Genomic DNA, 17,390 nt, shown 5'->3' with positions numbered 1-17,390 from the left:
ATGCTTTACCTAGGAGGTGTGATTCTTAACGGTGGGGATTAAGACACTGGGGCGGTCAGTAGGGACGTATTTTTGGCAGAGACAGCTCTGGTTTTCTTAGGAAGTCACATCTGAGAGGCAACCATCTATGCCATCTGAGGCGCCTGTCTACTGGGAGCAGTTTAAGGCTTAACAGTTTCTTCTACCTCTTCCTGCAAGTGCCTCACCCACCCCCCAACTGCTTTTAGTTTTAATTCATTTTTGTGTTTTAATCAGAGCTGAGTGGTGGGAATGAACAGTCACTGATGGTTATAACAGGAAGTACCTATGTGGGCACTATTACCTGGAATACATTCACACTAGAAACCCACAAAATTTGGCTTTTACACTACAGTTATTGCTTTAGCAGTGTTCCCGATTATGTATCATCTATACATTCATCACATAAGGACATTTCCATCAACCACTGTGGTCCCTTAAGATTATAATGGAGCTGAAAAATTCCTAATACCTACTGATGTGGTAGCCAACCAACACATTACCTTTTCTGTGTTTAGATACACAAGTATCACGGTGCTTACAATTGCCTACAGTATTCGGTACAAAATACGCTGTACAGGTGCGTAGCATAGGTGTGTTGTAACTTTGTGTAACTACACTCTGATGTTTGCACAAGAAGGAAATCGGGGCATCTGTCAGACATATCCCTGTAGTTAAGCGATTCGTGACGATTTCGCTACATGTCCTGCCTTGCCCTTCTTTTCTGGCCCCTGAAGTCCCACTACTGAACAGTACAAGAGATGCCAGGCACCGTGGGTACTGCCGGCCATCTTTACCATCCCCGCCAGTGGCGCTGCCGCCTCCGCGGTCCCGGTGAGGGCCCAGGCTCAGGGAGGTCAGGCGGCAGGGCAGCGACGGCGCCTCGCCACCGCTCCCCTAACCGGGGAGGGCGAGCCGGACCACGGGGACCGCACGAGGGCTGGGTCCCAAGGGCCAGAGGCGAGGTAAGCGCGCGGCGCGGCGCGGGCCCGCGTCCCGGAAGCGGGGTGGGGGGGCGCTTCCCCGAGCCCCGACCCGCCCCTAGGCCGCGGATCCACCTGGGAGCGGCCAGGGGCGGAGACCGAACCCGAGGGCGCCCAGGGCGCCGAGGGCGGGACTGGACTCGGCTTGGGCGTGAGATGGCGGCGGCAGCGGTGAGCAGCGCCAAGCGGAGCCTGCGGGGAGAGCTCAAGCAGCGTCTGCGGGCGATGAGTGCCGAGGAGCGGCTACGCCAGTCCCGCGTACTGAGCCAGAAGGTGCGAGGCCGCCCGTAGCGGAAGCCGCGGCGGACAGACCCTCCGAAGGCCTGGCGGCCAGCGCTTGGTGATCTGTGCATGGTCCGTGCTGGCGCTGGGCTAGGCCCCCCCCGGCGCGCGCACGTTTCCCCTCCCGGCGCGCGCACGCCCCCTAGTCGTGGTCTGGACGCTCTTGGCACTATGGCGGGGAGAGGGCCCGGTAATGAAAGTTGTGGGGCTAAAGAGCGAGAGGACGGCAGGGGTTGACAGATTTATCTCTGGGAGGGGAGTTCGTTTGCATGAGTGGCTCCTTTGGTGCTCGAAAACTCCTCCGTGGGGATGACGGTGCTGTGGTGAGAGCAGGGTGAGAACAGAAAGTTGTGGTAGACGAGATGGGTGAACACCTGAGTGCCCAGGTTCCCTCAGTGAGGCCTAAAGTTAATGAGCTACGAGTAAGACTCCGGTTATATTAGTAAAATGGCCAGAGAAAGATGCAGGTGCTTTAGACGAGGGAACACCAAAAAAGGTGTGGAGATGCCAAAGGGCAGAACTCAGAGGTTGACTGGACTTCACTAAGCATATGGAGGGCTAAGGCTGTGTCTCAGTAGCTCCAGGGCCTAGGCTTTTCCTGTCTCAGAGTTGGTCAACATTAAATGCTTTTTCTTGAGTGAACGAAAGGAAGACTTGGCTATCATATCCAGGCTTCCCAAGAACGTAGGAAGCAGAAGAGAGAAATGAGAGGAATAAGTGAGGGTCCGTGTTTGTTGGTTAGCAGACCTCTGTTTCATTACTTTCACCAACTGCACTGCTATGTATTTTTAGTCTGTCTATGTAATGTCAGTTTTCTTATCGATAAAATGGCAGTCATATCCTGTTGTGAAGGCATGTTCTAAAGAGTTTTTGGGGACTCATTTTTGTTAGACACCAGAGGAAGAAAAATTTAATGTCCCCTGAATAAGGACGTATTTGTAATTCTGTTGTAAGTCAAACTGATGATCTGTCTTCCCAGCATCATGCTTCAGAGACACCAGATATTTGGAAACTTGATGTTCCTTGGAATTAGTTATACCATCAGGCTTTCTTAATTACCCTTCACTATTCTATTATCCGTTATTTACTCAAATTCAAGGTGCCTATGGGTTAAAGCAGTAAAGCATATATGCTCATTTCACCCCTCTCTTCATCTATGTAGGTGTGCATGAGGGAATCTATACAGATGTTAATTCGTTCGTTCAAACAATTATTTTAGCTATTACGAGGAAGCATTGCTGGGTGTTTTAGTAGATGTAAAGGATATAGACTCTTGTCCTTACTATCTAGTTGTTTAAAATTTAGCTAATTCATTCACATATGTTGAACACCTATGTAGTGCACACTTGGCTATATACTGGGTTGTGGAGATGAAAAAGATATGATTGTTGCTCTAAAGGAGCAGAGAGCCTAGAAGAGGAAACAGACATGAATAAAGAATTGCATTGAAGCCAGATGTATGATAAAGGTAAACACCAATGTTGTGGAAACGTAGCCTTGGGGAGGGGAAATTGGAAAGCTTTCTATTGGAAAATGTTTGAGATGAATTTCGGAGAACAAGATGAATTCTTTCAGGTGAAGGGAAAGATGGGATAGGGGAGTGTGAGTAGGGATATTTAGGCAAGAGATGACAGGATACAGTTTAGCATGGGCTTTGGAACTGCACAGATCTGGGCTGAATCTGGCGCCATTGTTTTTTAACTGTATATCCTTGGACAGGTCTCATAATCTCTCAGAACCTTTGGTTCCTTGTCTATAAAATGGATAATATCACTCTTGTAGGTCGATTGTGAGAGTTAAAGAAATGTGTAAAGGGATGTATTCAGAGCTTTACCTATTTTTTGTTATGTCCTTTAGGAAGAGTATAATGGCAGCATTTGGATAATGGGTTGAGGAAGGAAGAAAGAAAAAAAATATGGAGACCAGTAAGGGGCTGTTGTGCCAATTCAAGTGAAAGGTGAAAAATATGCAAACCAGAGCATGGGCAGTGAAGATGAGGGGAAAGGAGGCAAATGGGAGACTGTTAAGTGAGAAACAGCAGGACTTGGCAACTGATTGGAAGAGGTTAGAGAATACTGGAAGGGGAGGAGAGTCACCAGTGATTCCAAAATTTAGAGCTTGGTATAATGGTGTTTAACCTTGGGCATAAAGAAGGTAGGAATTGGAACAAATTTTGGAGGGGCATGGGGAAAATAAAGATGAATTCAGTTTCTAATCTTCTACGTTGTCTTTGTCCGTAGAAGATTAGAATTCATAAACTATAGATGGAAATAGTGGCTACATAGATACAGAGTCACTGACAGCAATAGAATGACGACTGAGAGCTGGCATTAAAGGAGGAGAGAGAAAAATTAAAAAGCGGACCCATGACCCTCAGTAATAAATACATTTTACTCTGTACAAACAAATATACACATACAAGGAACATTTTACAGCTCTTAACCACATACAATGAAATTGAATATTTTCTTTTTTTTCAAGACAGAGTCTTGCTCTGTCGCCCAGGCTGGAGTGCCGTGGCATGATCTCGGCTCACTGCAACCTCTGCCTCCCACGTTCAAGCGATTCTCCTGCCTCAGCCTCCCGAGTAGCTGGGATTACAGGCACGTGCTGCCATGCTCAGCTAATTTTTCTATTTTTAGTAGAGACGGGGTTTCACCATGTTGGCCAGGGTGGTCTCGAACTCGACCTCGTGATCTTCCCGCCTCTGCCTCCCAAAGTGCTGGGATTACAGGCGTGAGCCACCGTGCCTGGCTCGAACTTTAATATTTTCTATTCTATTTCATTTAAAAATTGTAGCCCACTATTGATTTCATAACTAACCAATGGATCATCACTGGAAACATCAGTGTACTGTGTAGTGTTTTGCCATAGTGAATGCTCAATAAAGGTGTTAAATGATGTCTTTCATTTAGAAAAGCATATTTATTCTTATTGGCACTGTACCTTTTTATAACTTAGAAATTTATCAGAGAAGTAATTTAAATGGTAAAGAAATTCAGCTTTATGTCATGTCTTGATTCCCTAAGATGAGGAAATTAGTGCCCCTTTACTCACTATGTTTTCTACTCCCTCTGTCAGTTTCTGACATTTATATTGTTATATTTATGTTGTCAAGTTTTGTAATTTTTCTTTTTCTTTTCCCTTTTTTTTTTTTTGAGAGGGAGTCTCGCTCTGTTGCCCAGGCTGGAATGCAGTGGCGTGATCTCGGCTTACTGCAAGCTCTGCCTCCCGGGTTCATGCCATTCTCCTGTCTCAGCTTCACAAGTAGCTGGGACTACAGGCGCCCGCCACCACGCCGACTAATTTTTTGTATTTTTAGTAGAGATGGGGTTTCACCGTGTTAGCCAGGATGGTCTCGATCTCCTGACCTCGTGATCCACCTGCCTCGGCCTCCCAAAGTACTGGGATTACAGGTGTGAGCCACCGCGCCTAGCCAGTTTTTCATTTTTTGAGACAGACTCTTGCTTTGTTGCCCAGGCTGGAGTGCAGTGGCGCAATCTTGGCTCACTGCAACCTTCGCCTCCCGGGTTCAAGGAGTTCTGTGCCTCAGCCTCCCGAGTAGCTGGGATTACAGGCGCCTGCCGCCACGCCTGACTAATTTTTGTATTTTTTGTAGAGACAGGGTTTCATCATCTTGGCCCGGCTGATGTTGAACTCCTGACCTCATGATCCACCTCCCTCGGCCTGCCAAAGTGCTGGGATTACAGGCATGAGCCACCACGCCTGGCCAGGTTTTGTAATATTTAAACTTTGTTCTGTAACTATAATGAGTCTACTGAGCAGTATTTGTGACCGATTTCCAAACTTGAGATTTCAGTAAATTGTATTTACAGTAAACAGTATTTACAAAAATATGTAAAGCACCGAATACATACCTTGTATTTATTTTTTTAATTTTTTTTTAGATGGAGTCTCGCTCTGTTGCCAGGCTGGAGTGCAGTGGCCCAATCTCGGCTCACTGCAACCTCCGCCTCCCGGGTTCAAGTGATTCTCCTGGCTCAGCCTCCCGAGTAGCTGGGACTACAGGTGCGCGCCACTATGCCCAGCTAGTTTTTGTATTTTTAGTAGAGACGGGGTTTCACCACGTTGGCCAGGATGGTCTCAACCTCTTGACCTCATGATCCACCCACCTTGGCTTCCCAAAGTGCCGGGATTACAGGTGTGAGCCACCACGCCCAGCCGTATTTTTGTTCTGTAGATGGTATTCATTGTAGAATCAAGTTGTATGATTGAATATGTAAGAAAAGACATAACTTTATGTCACTAGATATGTGTAGCTAGGAAGGTAATGTTTCAAGTGTCAGTACCAAAGCTTTTCTCTTTTCCCCCATAATTGCTCAAAATCATTCTCTTTTTTACTTTGTTCCCATTTGGAGCATATTTCTAATTTAGTTCTGTATTTTTCCAGGAGCTTCTGATTGCCTTTATTTTTCCTTTTTTGACAAATAAAGAATATGCGTTTATCTTATCAATAGATTCTTTTTCATCGTCTGTTAAAATAAATCCACTCTCTTTTTGAAAACACTCCAGCCCCTTGTTTCTTCTGGTCTGGTTGCCTCTGGCCCATTGCACTGCCATTGCCCTGGGGTTCCTCCTTACTCCACTTCTGAGTTAGGGCTGCTTTTTGAGTCTAATATCTTTGTCTTTCTTGGATTCTTTTCCCTTCATCTTATTAGAGTATATTTTCAGATAATTTTTTTTTGAGAAAGTATCTTTGGGGGTGGTAAACTTTTAAATATACATTAGGAAATGTTTTACCTTCATACTTGATTGATAGTTTGAATTTCAAATTTAAAATTATTTTCCTTGTTCTGCTCAGCACCCATGGCCCCCATTCAATATAGAGACTCGTGTTTTTCTTTTTCTTTCTCTCTTTTTTTTTTTTTTTTTTGAGATGGAGTTTCATTCTTGTTGCCCAGGCTTGAGTGCAATGGCATGATCTTGGCTCATCCTCTGCCTCCTGGGTTCAAGTGATCCTTCTGCCTCAGCCTCTCAAGTAGCTGGGACTACAGGCATGCGCCACCATGCCTGGCTAATTGTTGTATATTTAGTAGAGACGGGGTTTTACCGTGTTGGTCAGGCTGGCCTCGAACTCCTGACCTCAGATGATCTACCCACCTCTGCCTCCCAAAGTGCTGGGTTTACAGGTGTGAGCCAAGTATATCTTCTTTGATTATTTATTTTCCTTTGTGCCTTTTTGGAACTCTTGTTAATCAGATAATAAAAATCACAGATTGATCTGCTCTATTTCTTAACATTTTTTTCATTTTTCCTATTTTTGCCTTTTCCCCTACTCCAAGGCTTTCTCCTAAGTTGTTTTAATTTTGCTAATCACAATTTTAGTTTCCATTGATTATTTCATAATTCCCTGATTGCTTCCTCCCCATAGCAGTCTACTGTTATTTTAGAAATGCAATTATCTTCTTGAGTTTGTCTGAGAAAACTAATTAGAATTTCAAAAAATTATCTGTCCTGTTTGTCCATTTTTTCTCCCCTTCTTATTTTTTTCCCCATCCTTCTATTTTGTATGTTGACTTTTCAAAATGTTTGATGATCCTTTGTTATCTGTACATATTTGTGAATGAAGATGTCTTAGCTAATGGGGATTTCCTCTGCCTTTTATGGTTGCTTTGGGATTTCAAGAGAGGAGTGGATTCTGCCTGACCTGCACCCTTATTCTCTGAGTGTTGTGATCTGCTGCTGTTTTGTCAGTAAAATACTGTCCCATCCACTCTTTGTCTTACAGAAATTAGGTCTCTGTTCTCTTATTCTCAGTACTCTAATGGATTTTCTTTTTTTGTGCTTCTTTACCATCATATAAATGGGATTTGAGGAAGGAAGATAAATATGCATGTACAGTCTCACATTGAGTGTTAACTGATGTTTATTACTGCTTATTCAACTCTCGATCTTCTATATTCTGCTGTAAAGAGAGCAAAAAGGATACTTAACTTTCTCATATAGTAGTTGGATGCCAAAAGCCCCAGGCCTGCCCAGGTCTAGGTTTCACATTTCCTTTCTTTGCCCATTTCAGGCCTCAAAACAATTTTGTAACTTTTCAGAATGTGAGAGTTAACTTTCTTCCTTAGACTGGTTTGATGTGCTCTATCTACTTAATTTCTGTGTTTCCTTTTTTATTAGTTATAACCTGACTTACTGTTCCTGTATCTTTCTGCCAGTCATATTTATAAGCTACTTTTATGGCTTACAATTATATAATAATAACAAAAGTATTAAAAAGTCTTATAAAGAATAAGAAAAGTATTCTTTTCTTTTTAGTTTGGAGAATAGGGAGGAACAGAAAAGGAAGGGAAAAAAAGAGAGCTGGCCAGGTGCAGTGCCTCACACCTGTAATCCCAGCACTTTGGGAGGTCCACGTGGGTGGATCAGTTGAGCTCAGGAGTTTGAGACCAGCCTGAGCAACATGGTGAAACCCTGTCTCCACAAAAAATACGAAAAATCAGCCGGACATGGTGGTTTGCACCTGTGGTCCCAGCTACTCTGGAGGCTGAGGCAGGAGGACTGCCTGAGCCTAAGAGGCAGTGATTGCAGATTGAGGCAGTGGTTGCAGATTGCACCACTGCACTCCAGCCTGGGCAACAGAGGGAGACCCTGTCTCAAAAAAAAAAAAAAAAAAAAAAAGGAAAAAAGAGAGCGAAGGGCTAACTTCTGAGTGTGGATAAGTTCCTGAGATTGTTGATATTTCTATGATGAGCAAAGCTCATTTACCTTCTCCTGCCTGATGGATGATTCAATTGAGTATGGTTTCTTTCACCAGGATCTGCCCCCACCCCATAATTGTGAATATTTTAATATTCATTTGAACAGTTGGATTTTAGGAAATGGGTTGGGGGTGGTAGAGGCATGTTCTCTGCCTCAGAGAACTCAGTTCATGGACCGGTTAGGGATACCACATTTAGGGCACATGAAACAATTAGTGACCCACTCATGACAGTACATCATTATTAAGTTATATATTAACTCTAAATGTAGTAAGGGTTCGGCAGAAGTTAGGAAAAGTTAGGGCTTGTGTTGGGCTTTAAATGGGTAGAATTTGGGAGGAGAGAGAAGCCTGACGATCCAAGGAGTGGAGAAGCTTGTGGGAGCCAAGATACAGAGATAAAATAAAGCAGACTCTAGGGAAAGCATGTGAAATGACCGAAGACTACTAAAATGGATAGGTGGGGATCAAGCCTGGAATTCTCTGGATAGACAGCTTGTCTCCACAGTGACCTTTTAATGAGTTTTCACACCTACCAGAGTGGGTGTACCAGGAAGGGATAAAAGGAGCAGGTAAGTGCTGGGTCCCAAACTAAAAGTCAGGCTTCATGATGCAACACTGTCTGACCCACTATATCACTCTGGTCCCCCCCCCTTTTTTTTTCTTTTTAATATTTAAAGAAATTGGAGAAGGCTGAGAGAGAAAGGAGGAATTGTTAAGAGGAGTTGCTAAATATAGTCCTGGAAAATATAATTGCCATAATTTCCCATTTAGGTGATTGCCCACAGTGAGTATCAGAAGTCCAAAAGAATTTCCATCTTTCTGAGCATGCAAGATGAAATTGAGACAGAAGAGATCATCAAGGACATTTTCCAACGAGGCAAAATCTGCTTCATCCCTCGGTACCAGTTCCAGAGCAATCACATGGATATGGTGAGAATAGAATCACCAGAGGAAATTTCTTTACTTCCCAAAACATCCTGGAATATCCCTCAGCCTGGTGAGGGTGATGTTCGGGAGGAGGCCTTGTCCACAGGTGAGTATTATGGTGTTAGGATGTTGTTAGATTATGACCAGTTGTTAGATCTCAGATCCACGTGTTATGTGTGGGTCAGTGGGAGTTGCTTTTCCTGTAAGGGATTAATTTGTATTTTGCCTACGTTCCACGACACCTGTATTACCTGGTTTAGGATGTGATGCCTTTTGAAAACTGTAAAGTGTAAATGAATAATATTGTTGACTTCTCACATATTGTTGCCCTACCTTGTGGGTTGAACTATATATTTTTCCTGAATAATTATTTCCTGTGGTTTCAGTTATGGTCTGCTTGCTAATGAGCGTATTATTATTAATGTTAATGAGCACTTATATCTTCTCAACTTCGACTACCTACCATGTGTTTATCTCAGTACATGGCACCACCAGCTACCCAGCTGGCCATGCCAGAAATCTCCAGGTCATCCTTGACTCCCCTCTTTCTCTTATGCCCCACCTGTGGTCTATTGTTAAGTCCTGATGATTTTACCTACTGAATATTTACTGAATCTGTCCATTTCTCTCCAACCCACTGCTACTACTGCAGTCTAAGCTGACATCTCCTCTTGCCTGCATTCCTGGAAAGGCCTTTTAACTGTTCTTTCTCTCCATGTCTTGCATCCTCTCCTTCCTCTTTATTGGTTATTTAAAAGTAATTGAAACAAGATTTTGAAAACACAAATCTGCCACTTCTCTCCCCTCCTTAAAATCTTTCTGTGACTTACTATTGCCCTTAGATTGAAGTAAACCCTCCTTAACGAGGTTCTTCCTAATCTTGGCCCTGCTATCTTTCTATTTTCACATCTTTCTACTCCCCACTTCATAGTCTGAGTTCCAGCCACTCTGAGTATCTCTGTTTCCCAACTCCACTTTGCCTTCTCTACTGCTGGGTCTTAATACATGCTGTTCTCTGGCCAACAGCTGCTTGGGAAGTTTTATCATTATGAAACAGGTAAAGAGATGAAAGCAAAACAAGCTAAGGGTATTATTTTTTAGTATAATGCCTGAAACCCATCTTAGAGGTGTATATTTTTGACTAAGACTTAAATGATTGCAAAGAAGCCCTAGCACAACTTTATGCAGTCTTCGCTCAGTTTCTGCCCCTTCCAATATAACACGATAGCCTATAAAGTCAGTATGATGGAGTCAGAGGGGAGAGGGTCAAGGACTCGTAACAGTAGAGGGATTATGTACTTTGCTAGTTTAACTTTCCCTGTATTGTCCAATCTTGGGCTTTGCTAGATGTTAGGCACCAAAAATACATTCAGATCTACCTCCTTCATGTCCTGCATCAATAGGCCAGATGAATGTCAGCATTTTAAAACTCTTTCATATTTTCAAGGGGAAAGATTGCAAGCATTTTAAGGCAATGAGATAATAAGGGAATACAGAGTATCTTGGAGAGCAGCCTAGGTTTATAGATAAGAAAAGACAGGAAATTATAGCTACTGACTTTGCTCAAACTTAATGCAGCTACTTCAGACTCGCAGGCTTAATGGTGGAACCCAGGATACTGTCCCAATTCCAGTTGACTCTGTTAACAGCTCCTTCAATGCTTGTATCATCTCTATAATGTGCCTGCTAATTGAAATTTTACTTGGTTTCCTCCAGTAACTAATTCCTCTAGAGGCAGCTCATTCGTTTTAGAACAGCTGTGCTCCTTCTAGAACATCTTCTTTGGGTTGAGCTAAAGTGTGTCACTTTGAACTTTTGTGCATTTGTTCTGGTTCTATTCAAGTACAGTGGTGAAAAGAGTAAGGAAGAAGCATTATTTTTCCTTTTAACTTATATTTACACTTCTTGGTTAGGATAATCTCAATCCAAATAAGTGAGTCAATCATTTATGCAGGTTTTTTTTTCTTTTTTTTTTGAGACAGAGTTTCGCTGTGTCACCCGGGCTGGAGTGCAATGGCGCTATCTCGGCTCACTGCAACTTCCACCACCTGGGTTCAAGTGATTCTCCTGCCTCAGTAGCTAGAATTACAGGCGTGCACCACCGTGGCTGGCTAATTTTGTATTTTTAATAGAGATGGGGTTTCACCATGTTGATCAGGCTGATCTCGAACTCCTGACCTCAGATGATCCACCTGCCCCGGCCTCCCAAAGTGTTGGGATTACAGGCCACCGTGCCCGGCCTATGTATGGTTTTTAGCATGTCATTTGTCACATAGGAGCTATCGAATAAATGGTAATTTATTAATTTTAAGCAAGGAAGTCAGAATTATTCATTGTAAGATAAACTCATTACTAGCCAAGTAGTTAACATTTCGGTAATTTTCAGCAGATATTTTCACCCATCTACTTTGTGTCAGACACTATTTTAGGTCTGGAAAGATAAGGCCCTGATTTGAAGGGACTCACACTATAGCTGATGAGACAGAAAATGAACATAAACAGAATATCCTAACCTGTATTATATGTCAAATATAAGTGTCAAATGAAAAGATACTGAATATTAAAAACATAGAAATTTAGAATATGGTTCTGAATAGAAAAACGTCCACCAAAAAAACCCCACAACTGGTTGCTCATTTTTTTTTCTCCTCTATAGTATTTATTTATGCTGTATTTGTAGTACCAGTGGCTTTTTTCCCCCATGCATTTTTCTTTGCAGATACTTGCAATCTGGATTGTAAAGGGATAGAGGATTATACCCACAGTTTCTCGAAACTGCAGTCTGGGGTCAAAGCTCGCTGTTGTTGTTTATAGAAATGTTTGAGTAGGCAGCCTCAGCTGTTTGTTATCTCCTAACATCACACTCTGTACTGTGGATTTCTACTTGCATCAGCAACTTAAAATGTGACAACTTCAGTGCTTAAGCATACATCTAGCTTTACAGTGTTTGGGACAAGCTGATCAGAGCTCAGGCTGTCCTTGGTGTAGCTTTTGTTGTCTGTTTATCTTTCTTGTTTGCTCACATTATCAGAGCTTAGAAAAGAGTGAGCTTTTGTGTCCTCAGTTGCAATTATAAGTTCCTAAGCAAAAATTTCCCATGGGCTATTCTTGTATTATATATATAGCAAAAGAAATAGATTGCTAAATGAAATCGAGGGTCGGATTCTTTCCCAAGTGTATCCTCAAGGTAAGGGCTGCTTGGGCAATTATATTAGAGCAGGAATTTTTCCAATGCAAGTACATAGTCTGATTCAACCTGGCTTAAGCAAAAATGAGATTTTATTGGCCCAGAGACTGAAAAGTTCACAGAAGGGCTGGCTGGATCAGTGGCATTAGGAGCCAGTCTATCTCTGCCTTTTGGCTTTGCTTCCATTTATATCAGTTTCATTTACTGGTGCCACATGGTGGCCAATAGCAGCTCCAGGTTCCATGGCATCCTTACTGCTAGCAATAAAGAACAAGTTTGTTTTCTAACAGTCCGATAAAGTCCTGGACCTAACTCTTCTTGACCCAAATGGGCATCTTGAAATTAATCACTATGGCCAGAGATATGGAATCGGCTGATTGGCTTAGGCCTGGGTCTTACGTGCCTGTCCCTGACCCATTCCTTGTGACCAGGAAGAAAAGAAGTGCTGATTGACTTAGACTAGGTCATATGCCCAGCTCGGCAGCCCTACCCAAACCACTGAGCTGAGAGTAGGGTGAGAGTGTTTGTTGTGTTTCCAGAACAAGGGGGAATGGATACTGGAGAGTCAAAACTAAACTCACCAATGTTGTCAATCATTTCTGAAATTCTGCAGAATATAATAGGCTCTTTGCAGTCATAGCTTTGTCAGTGCTGATTTTTAACTTATGATCTTCTTGGAGGCTTTTTGGGAATTAATATCTATGTGTAGGTACCTGAGCCATAACTTAATGATCACAATGAAGACTTTCTAGTCCTCAAATAAAACATTTTAAAGTAATTGAGTGGGGCATCATCAAGGACAGAGTCTTTGAACAACCCTTCTAGGTTGTTCATGATCAGTACTTTTGGGAGGGTTATGATTGGTTCACTGTGAGTAGCTCACATTGACTTCATTTCTTTCTTTGTTAGGGTTGCATGGCGTCTGCAAGAATATAATAAAAGATAGTGGGTATGGATTTCATCAAGGCATATTTGATGGAGTCATGATATCCTCAGGAGGCTGGAGAAATTTGGATTGGCTCATAATACTTTATTCACAAAAGATGTGTAGAGCACTGCTCTGTGGGAGGTGTGATGGGAGTATAGCAGGGAACAGCATGGACCTGGTTCCCAGTGTTGTGGAGTTAACTAGCCTGTTGTCCTCACAGAAGCAGGTTTGTGCTGGCATGTCACAGGGCTCTCTCCTTTGTGCTGTCCTGTTCAACTTTTTATTGAACTTTTAGCTTTTTTCACCTTTTGTTGAACATTTAGATGTCTCACTGTTCCTTATTTTCAGCATGTCTAAATTCATTCTTATCATTTCTTTTTTGTTTTTCATATTTCTGTTAGCAGCCCCTTTGTAGACATGGAATTATCCTTGCCTCCTTCCCACCATCCAGTTATTACCAGGTTTTTCTTTGTAATGTTTTTATCACCTGTCTTTCTCTAATTCCAGTTTTGGGGGAATTCTTAGTCTACAATTTTCATTCTTCATATCTGTTCCATTGGAATAAACTTTAAATTGGTTTCCTGGCCATATTAATTTTCCCAAAGTACCTTTCTGTACAGGTCATCTACCCTATTCAAGCCTTCTCTGTACGCTGAATAGATCTGTGTACCTGGGCAAACAATGGTTCCTCCTGGTTGTTGTCAAAAGAAGGGACATTGGATGAAATCCAAACATTCAGGCCACTTTCTGGGTCTGACCTCCCTCTCTATCTTAATACTTGTGCCTCCTTGGTACAGCTCCTTATTTCAGCCAAAGTGGTCTGCTGGAAGACAGTATTTCCTAGTAATGGAAAATATGGATTTGAGAATCACACTAACCTGGATTTGAATTCTAGTTTTGCTCCTTTCTAATTGTGTTACCTTGGGAAGATCACTTAACTTCTTAGAGTTTCAGTCTTCTTACCTGTAAGTGGACTCAGACCTACCTTACATATCTGTCATGGAGTTTAAATGAGAAAATGTCTGACTAGTGTTTGGCACATAGTAGGTGCTCAGTAAAAATGCCATTGTTGCTGCTGTGGCTGCTGTTGTTTTTGCTGATGTTGAGTGGTCAAGCATAGGGTAATGTTATGTGCTTTGCTGTGAAAGTGATTTTGTTTATACCATTTTCCAGTCTAGAATATATTATGTGTTTCTTCAGGAGAGTCTCTTCTAGTCTGGTGCTTAAGATCACTAGCTTTGGAGTCAGACTGATCTGAGTTTGAATGTGGCCTTTACCACTTGGGCAGAATTACTTAACATCTCAAAGTCCAAATTTCCCCATCTGAAAATTGGAGATAATTACAGTACTGACTAATTGTGTTGTTGAGGGGATAAAGTAAGGTGATATATGTAAAGTGCCTAGTACAGTTCGCCATGTAGTCAGAGATCAATACATGGCAGTTATTAACAGTAAGCAGAAATTATTTCCCCCAAACCTTCCATGGCTGCCTACAATGTACTAGTCCTTTTCTTCTGTAATTCTTATGTACTTGGCACTTTACATATATTACCACGTTTTATTAATTCTTTTTGGAAGTATATCCCTTTTCTTTGCTGATAGACTTAGACTCTTTCGGAGCAGAAACCTTCTAAATCATTTGTATCCCTGGTACCTAGTCATATGGTTTATGTTGTAGACTTTCAGTAAAAGTTTCTTGAGGTGAAGCTAACAGTTTTGAATTCAAAGCATGCCTGTATAAATGAATAGATTATCAACACTTTATAGCTATGAAAGAAAATCTGGATTTAAAAAACTATGTGCATGTACACAGGGACACATTAAAAAGTATACTAGAGTCAGTTGTTTTATAAGGCGCTGTTACTTGTTGTTTTTAGAGACAAGGTCTCACTCTCTCACCCAGACTGGAGTGCAGGGGTGTAATCATAGCTAACTGTAACCTTGAACTCCTGGGCTCAAGTGATCCTCCAACTTCAGCCTCCTGAGTAGCCAGGACTACAGGTACACACTACCATGCCTGACTAATTTTTAAATTTTTTGTAGAGACACGTCTACTCTGTTGCCCAGGCTGATCTTGAACTCCTGGCCTCAAGCAATCCTCCTGGCTTGGCCTCCCAGAGTGCTGGGATTATAGGCGTGAGCCACTGCACCCAACCAACATTTTTTATATTTGTGAGTAAAGAGTTAACATCGGTCCCGGACTAAGCTGGGCCTGCCTGGGGGAATAACCTTGAAACTTATCTTCTCTCAGCACTAGTTTTGGGGAAGCCATAGAGTTGTGATAATGTGGGATGTACCTGTACCTGCCTGTTACTGTGTGCTACTACACCTGAATTGGGAGCTGTGAGTTGGCATGGAAGCCTTGGGTCTGTGGAACTAGATCTGTATAAAAGATGGGCAGGAAATGGGAGTTGCAGCTTCTCTGTGTGAAGGTGACCTATGTGCCCCTTGGCTCTTGCTGCACCCTGTGTGAGTGAGGAGGCAAAAGAAGCAGTGTACTGAGGTAGCTGCTGGGCCCTGGATGAGGTAAAGATGCTGAACCTGCCATATCTCCTCTTCTGTGTTCTTCTGTAAGGCTAAGTACATGGAGTAATACTTAGATTGGTTCCTGAGCCCGAGTGCTGTAACAGCTGCTGGATCAATGTGGTATTCTCAGTCCAGTCTCTGGGTTTGTTTTTTATTTTTTGTTGGGGGCAGGCAGTGCAGCTTAAATAACAGACATTTATTTTCTGACAGTCTGGGTATTTTTAATAATATTCTGTGGAGACTCTAACACCACTGGTCCCACCAGTGACTGTCAGCATGTCTATGAGAATGTTTAATTTTTACTAAGCCAAGAAATAAGTAGTTATAAGATCCTACATGGTATGATATTTTGATATGAGTTACAGCTTATCTTCTCATTGAAAGTGTTTCTAAACCTTTAACACGTGTTTCTTTAGCTTAACAAAAATCGTTCTCACTAATTGTATTTGAACTTTTGAAATAAGTTATGACTAAAAGTAAATGAAAGCAATTGTAATTTTGGAATGTGCTTTTGCACATCGCACATGCCATTGTAGGCATTTTGGGTGACCTCCCTCTCTGGACAATTGAGAACATTGCCTCCTGAGTTAGGCACTGTGGGAGGGAGAGTGAACCCTTACTGTCCTTGCTTCATCTTCTTTGTTTTCAGATAGGATAACTGCAACCCAGGGAGGCTGTCACTTCCCCAAGGACACACAGGCAGTTAATGATAATGCGAGGTCACCCAGTTCTGGTTTCCACTCCAGTGCCCTTTGAAGTGCCATTTTTCTTCACACTTCATTCATTAATATTGCTTTACTACCTAGATTTTCTCTCTCTTGACAACATACTGCATTAAAACCGTTATTCGTGGAACAGGTACCCTTGGTAACTGTATGCATGGGAACATTGTCATATTTTCCCAAGGAAGAACTTGGACTGAGTCACATGTATCTAAAAGTACTCTGGTCTCAAAGTTAAGCTTTTTTTTTTTTTCCAGTCATTTTGTATTCAGCTAAATACACAGGAAGAACCAGCTACAGCTTTGATTTATAACAGGGCCTTTCATTTGAATGAGAAGTGCACCCATGATAGGCTTCCTTGGACCTGTTCCAGAATTGTCTATTTTATCTTTTGCAGCAGCTTTAGAATATATCCTCATTTCAGAGAATGGTAATTTACTTCTTGTTAACTCCCAGCCCATTAAGATTAAAAGACAGTTCCTTAGGGGTTATGCCCTGTTATTCTTGCCAAGATGGGCTAGCCTGCTAAATGTTCTGCTCAAGCATAATGATTCATTGAATGTACTATTGAACACTTAACTGTCTTTAAAAGGACTAACCCAGGTGACTTAAACCTCGCTACATATAGAACTTCAGGTGTTTAAACTGCTTTTCCAATTCAATTTTTATTTTATCACCTTAATTGAGACATTAAAATGTCTTTTAGGTTTATATGTTTTTCTGTATACATTTAATTCAGAGGAAGGGCAGAATTTTTAAGAGGAGTGAAGTTGGAATTAGAAAAAATAAATTCTTTTTTTAGTTTATTCCCCTGAACCTTAAATTTCAAGCTAGGGTAGTAAAGACCTGTGTGTAAATGAATGCCCAGCTTAAATGCTGCCTCCTCCAAAAGTCTTCTTAGATTTCTTAGTCATATTTAAACACTTCTTCCTTTGTTTTCGCCCTGTATTTTGACACCTCAGCATACCTTTTGTCATTGGATTTGCTTTATTAAATCCTATATATGTAATTTAAAAGGTTTTTTTTTTTTTTTTTTGCTTTACTACTTGCAGGGATTAGGAGTCCACTATTTAATAGAGAATCCCATTTC

The 17,390-nt window shown here is 41.9% G+C and overlaps 1 protein-coding gene across 7 annotated transcripts in view; it reads left to right on the top strand.

Annotated features, from left to right (window-relative positions):
• The first annotated feature begins 749 nt into the window (after window positions 1-749).
• Window positions 750-17,390, top strand: part of MTHFS (methenyltetrahydrofolate synthetase) — a 52,452-nt gene continuing 35,811 nt past the window's right edge. Inside the window, exons 1-3 of one of the 7 annotated variants that reach the window (XM_054667081.2) lie at window positions 1,433-1,473; window positions 2,623-2,751; window positions 8,782-9,043. In XM_054667081.2, coding sequence (XP_054523056.1) covers window positions 2,743-2,751; window positions 8,782-9,043 — 271 coding nt within the window. In that variant the 5' untranslated portion in view covers window positions 1,433-1,473; window positions 2,623-2,742. Of the gene's footprint in view, window positions 984-1,040; window positions 1,356-1,432; window positions 1,618-2,622; window positions 2,752-8,467; window positions 8,580-8,781; window positions 9,044-17,390 lie in introns of those variants that run through there. The other 6 variants (XM_054667082.2, XM_510537.8, XM_001154891.5 and 3 more) reach the window with 6 other exon arrangements.

This window comes from Pan troglodytes, chromosome 16, assembly GCF_028858775.2.
Source record: "Pan troglodytes isolate AG18354 chromosome 16, NHGRI_mPanTro3-v2.0_pri, whole genome shotgun sequence".
NCBI classification, from domain to species: Eukaryota; Metazoa; Chordata; class Mammalia; order Primates; family Hominidae; genus Pan; species Pan troglodytes.
Note: the sequence above shows the minus strand (reverse complement) of the source record. Positions and strands in the feature narration are given on the sequence as shown.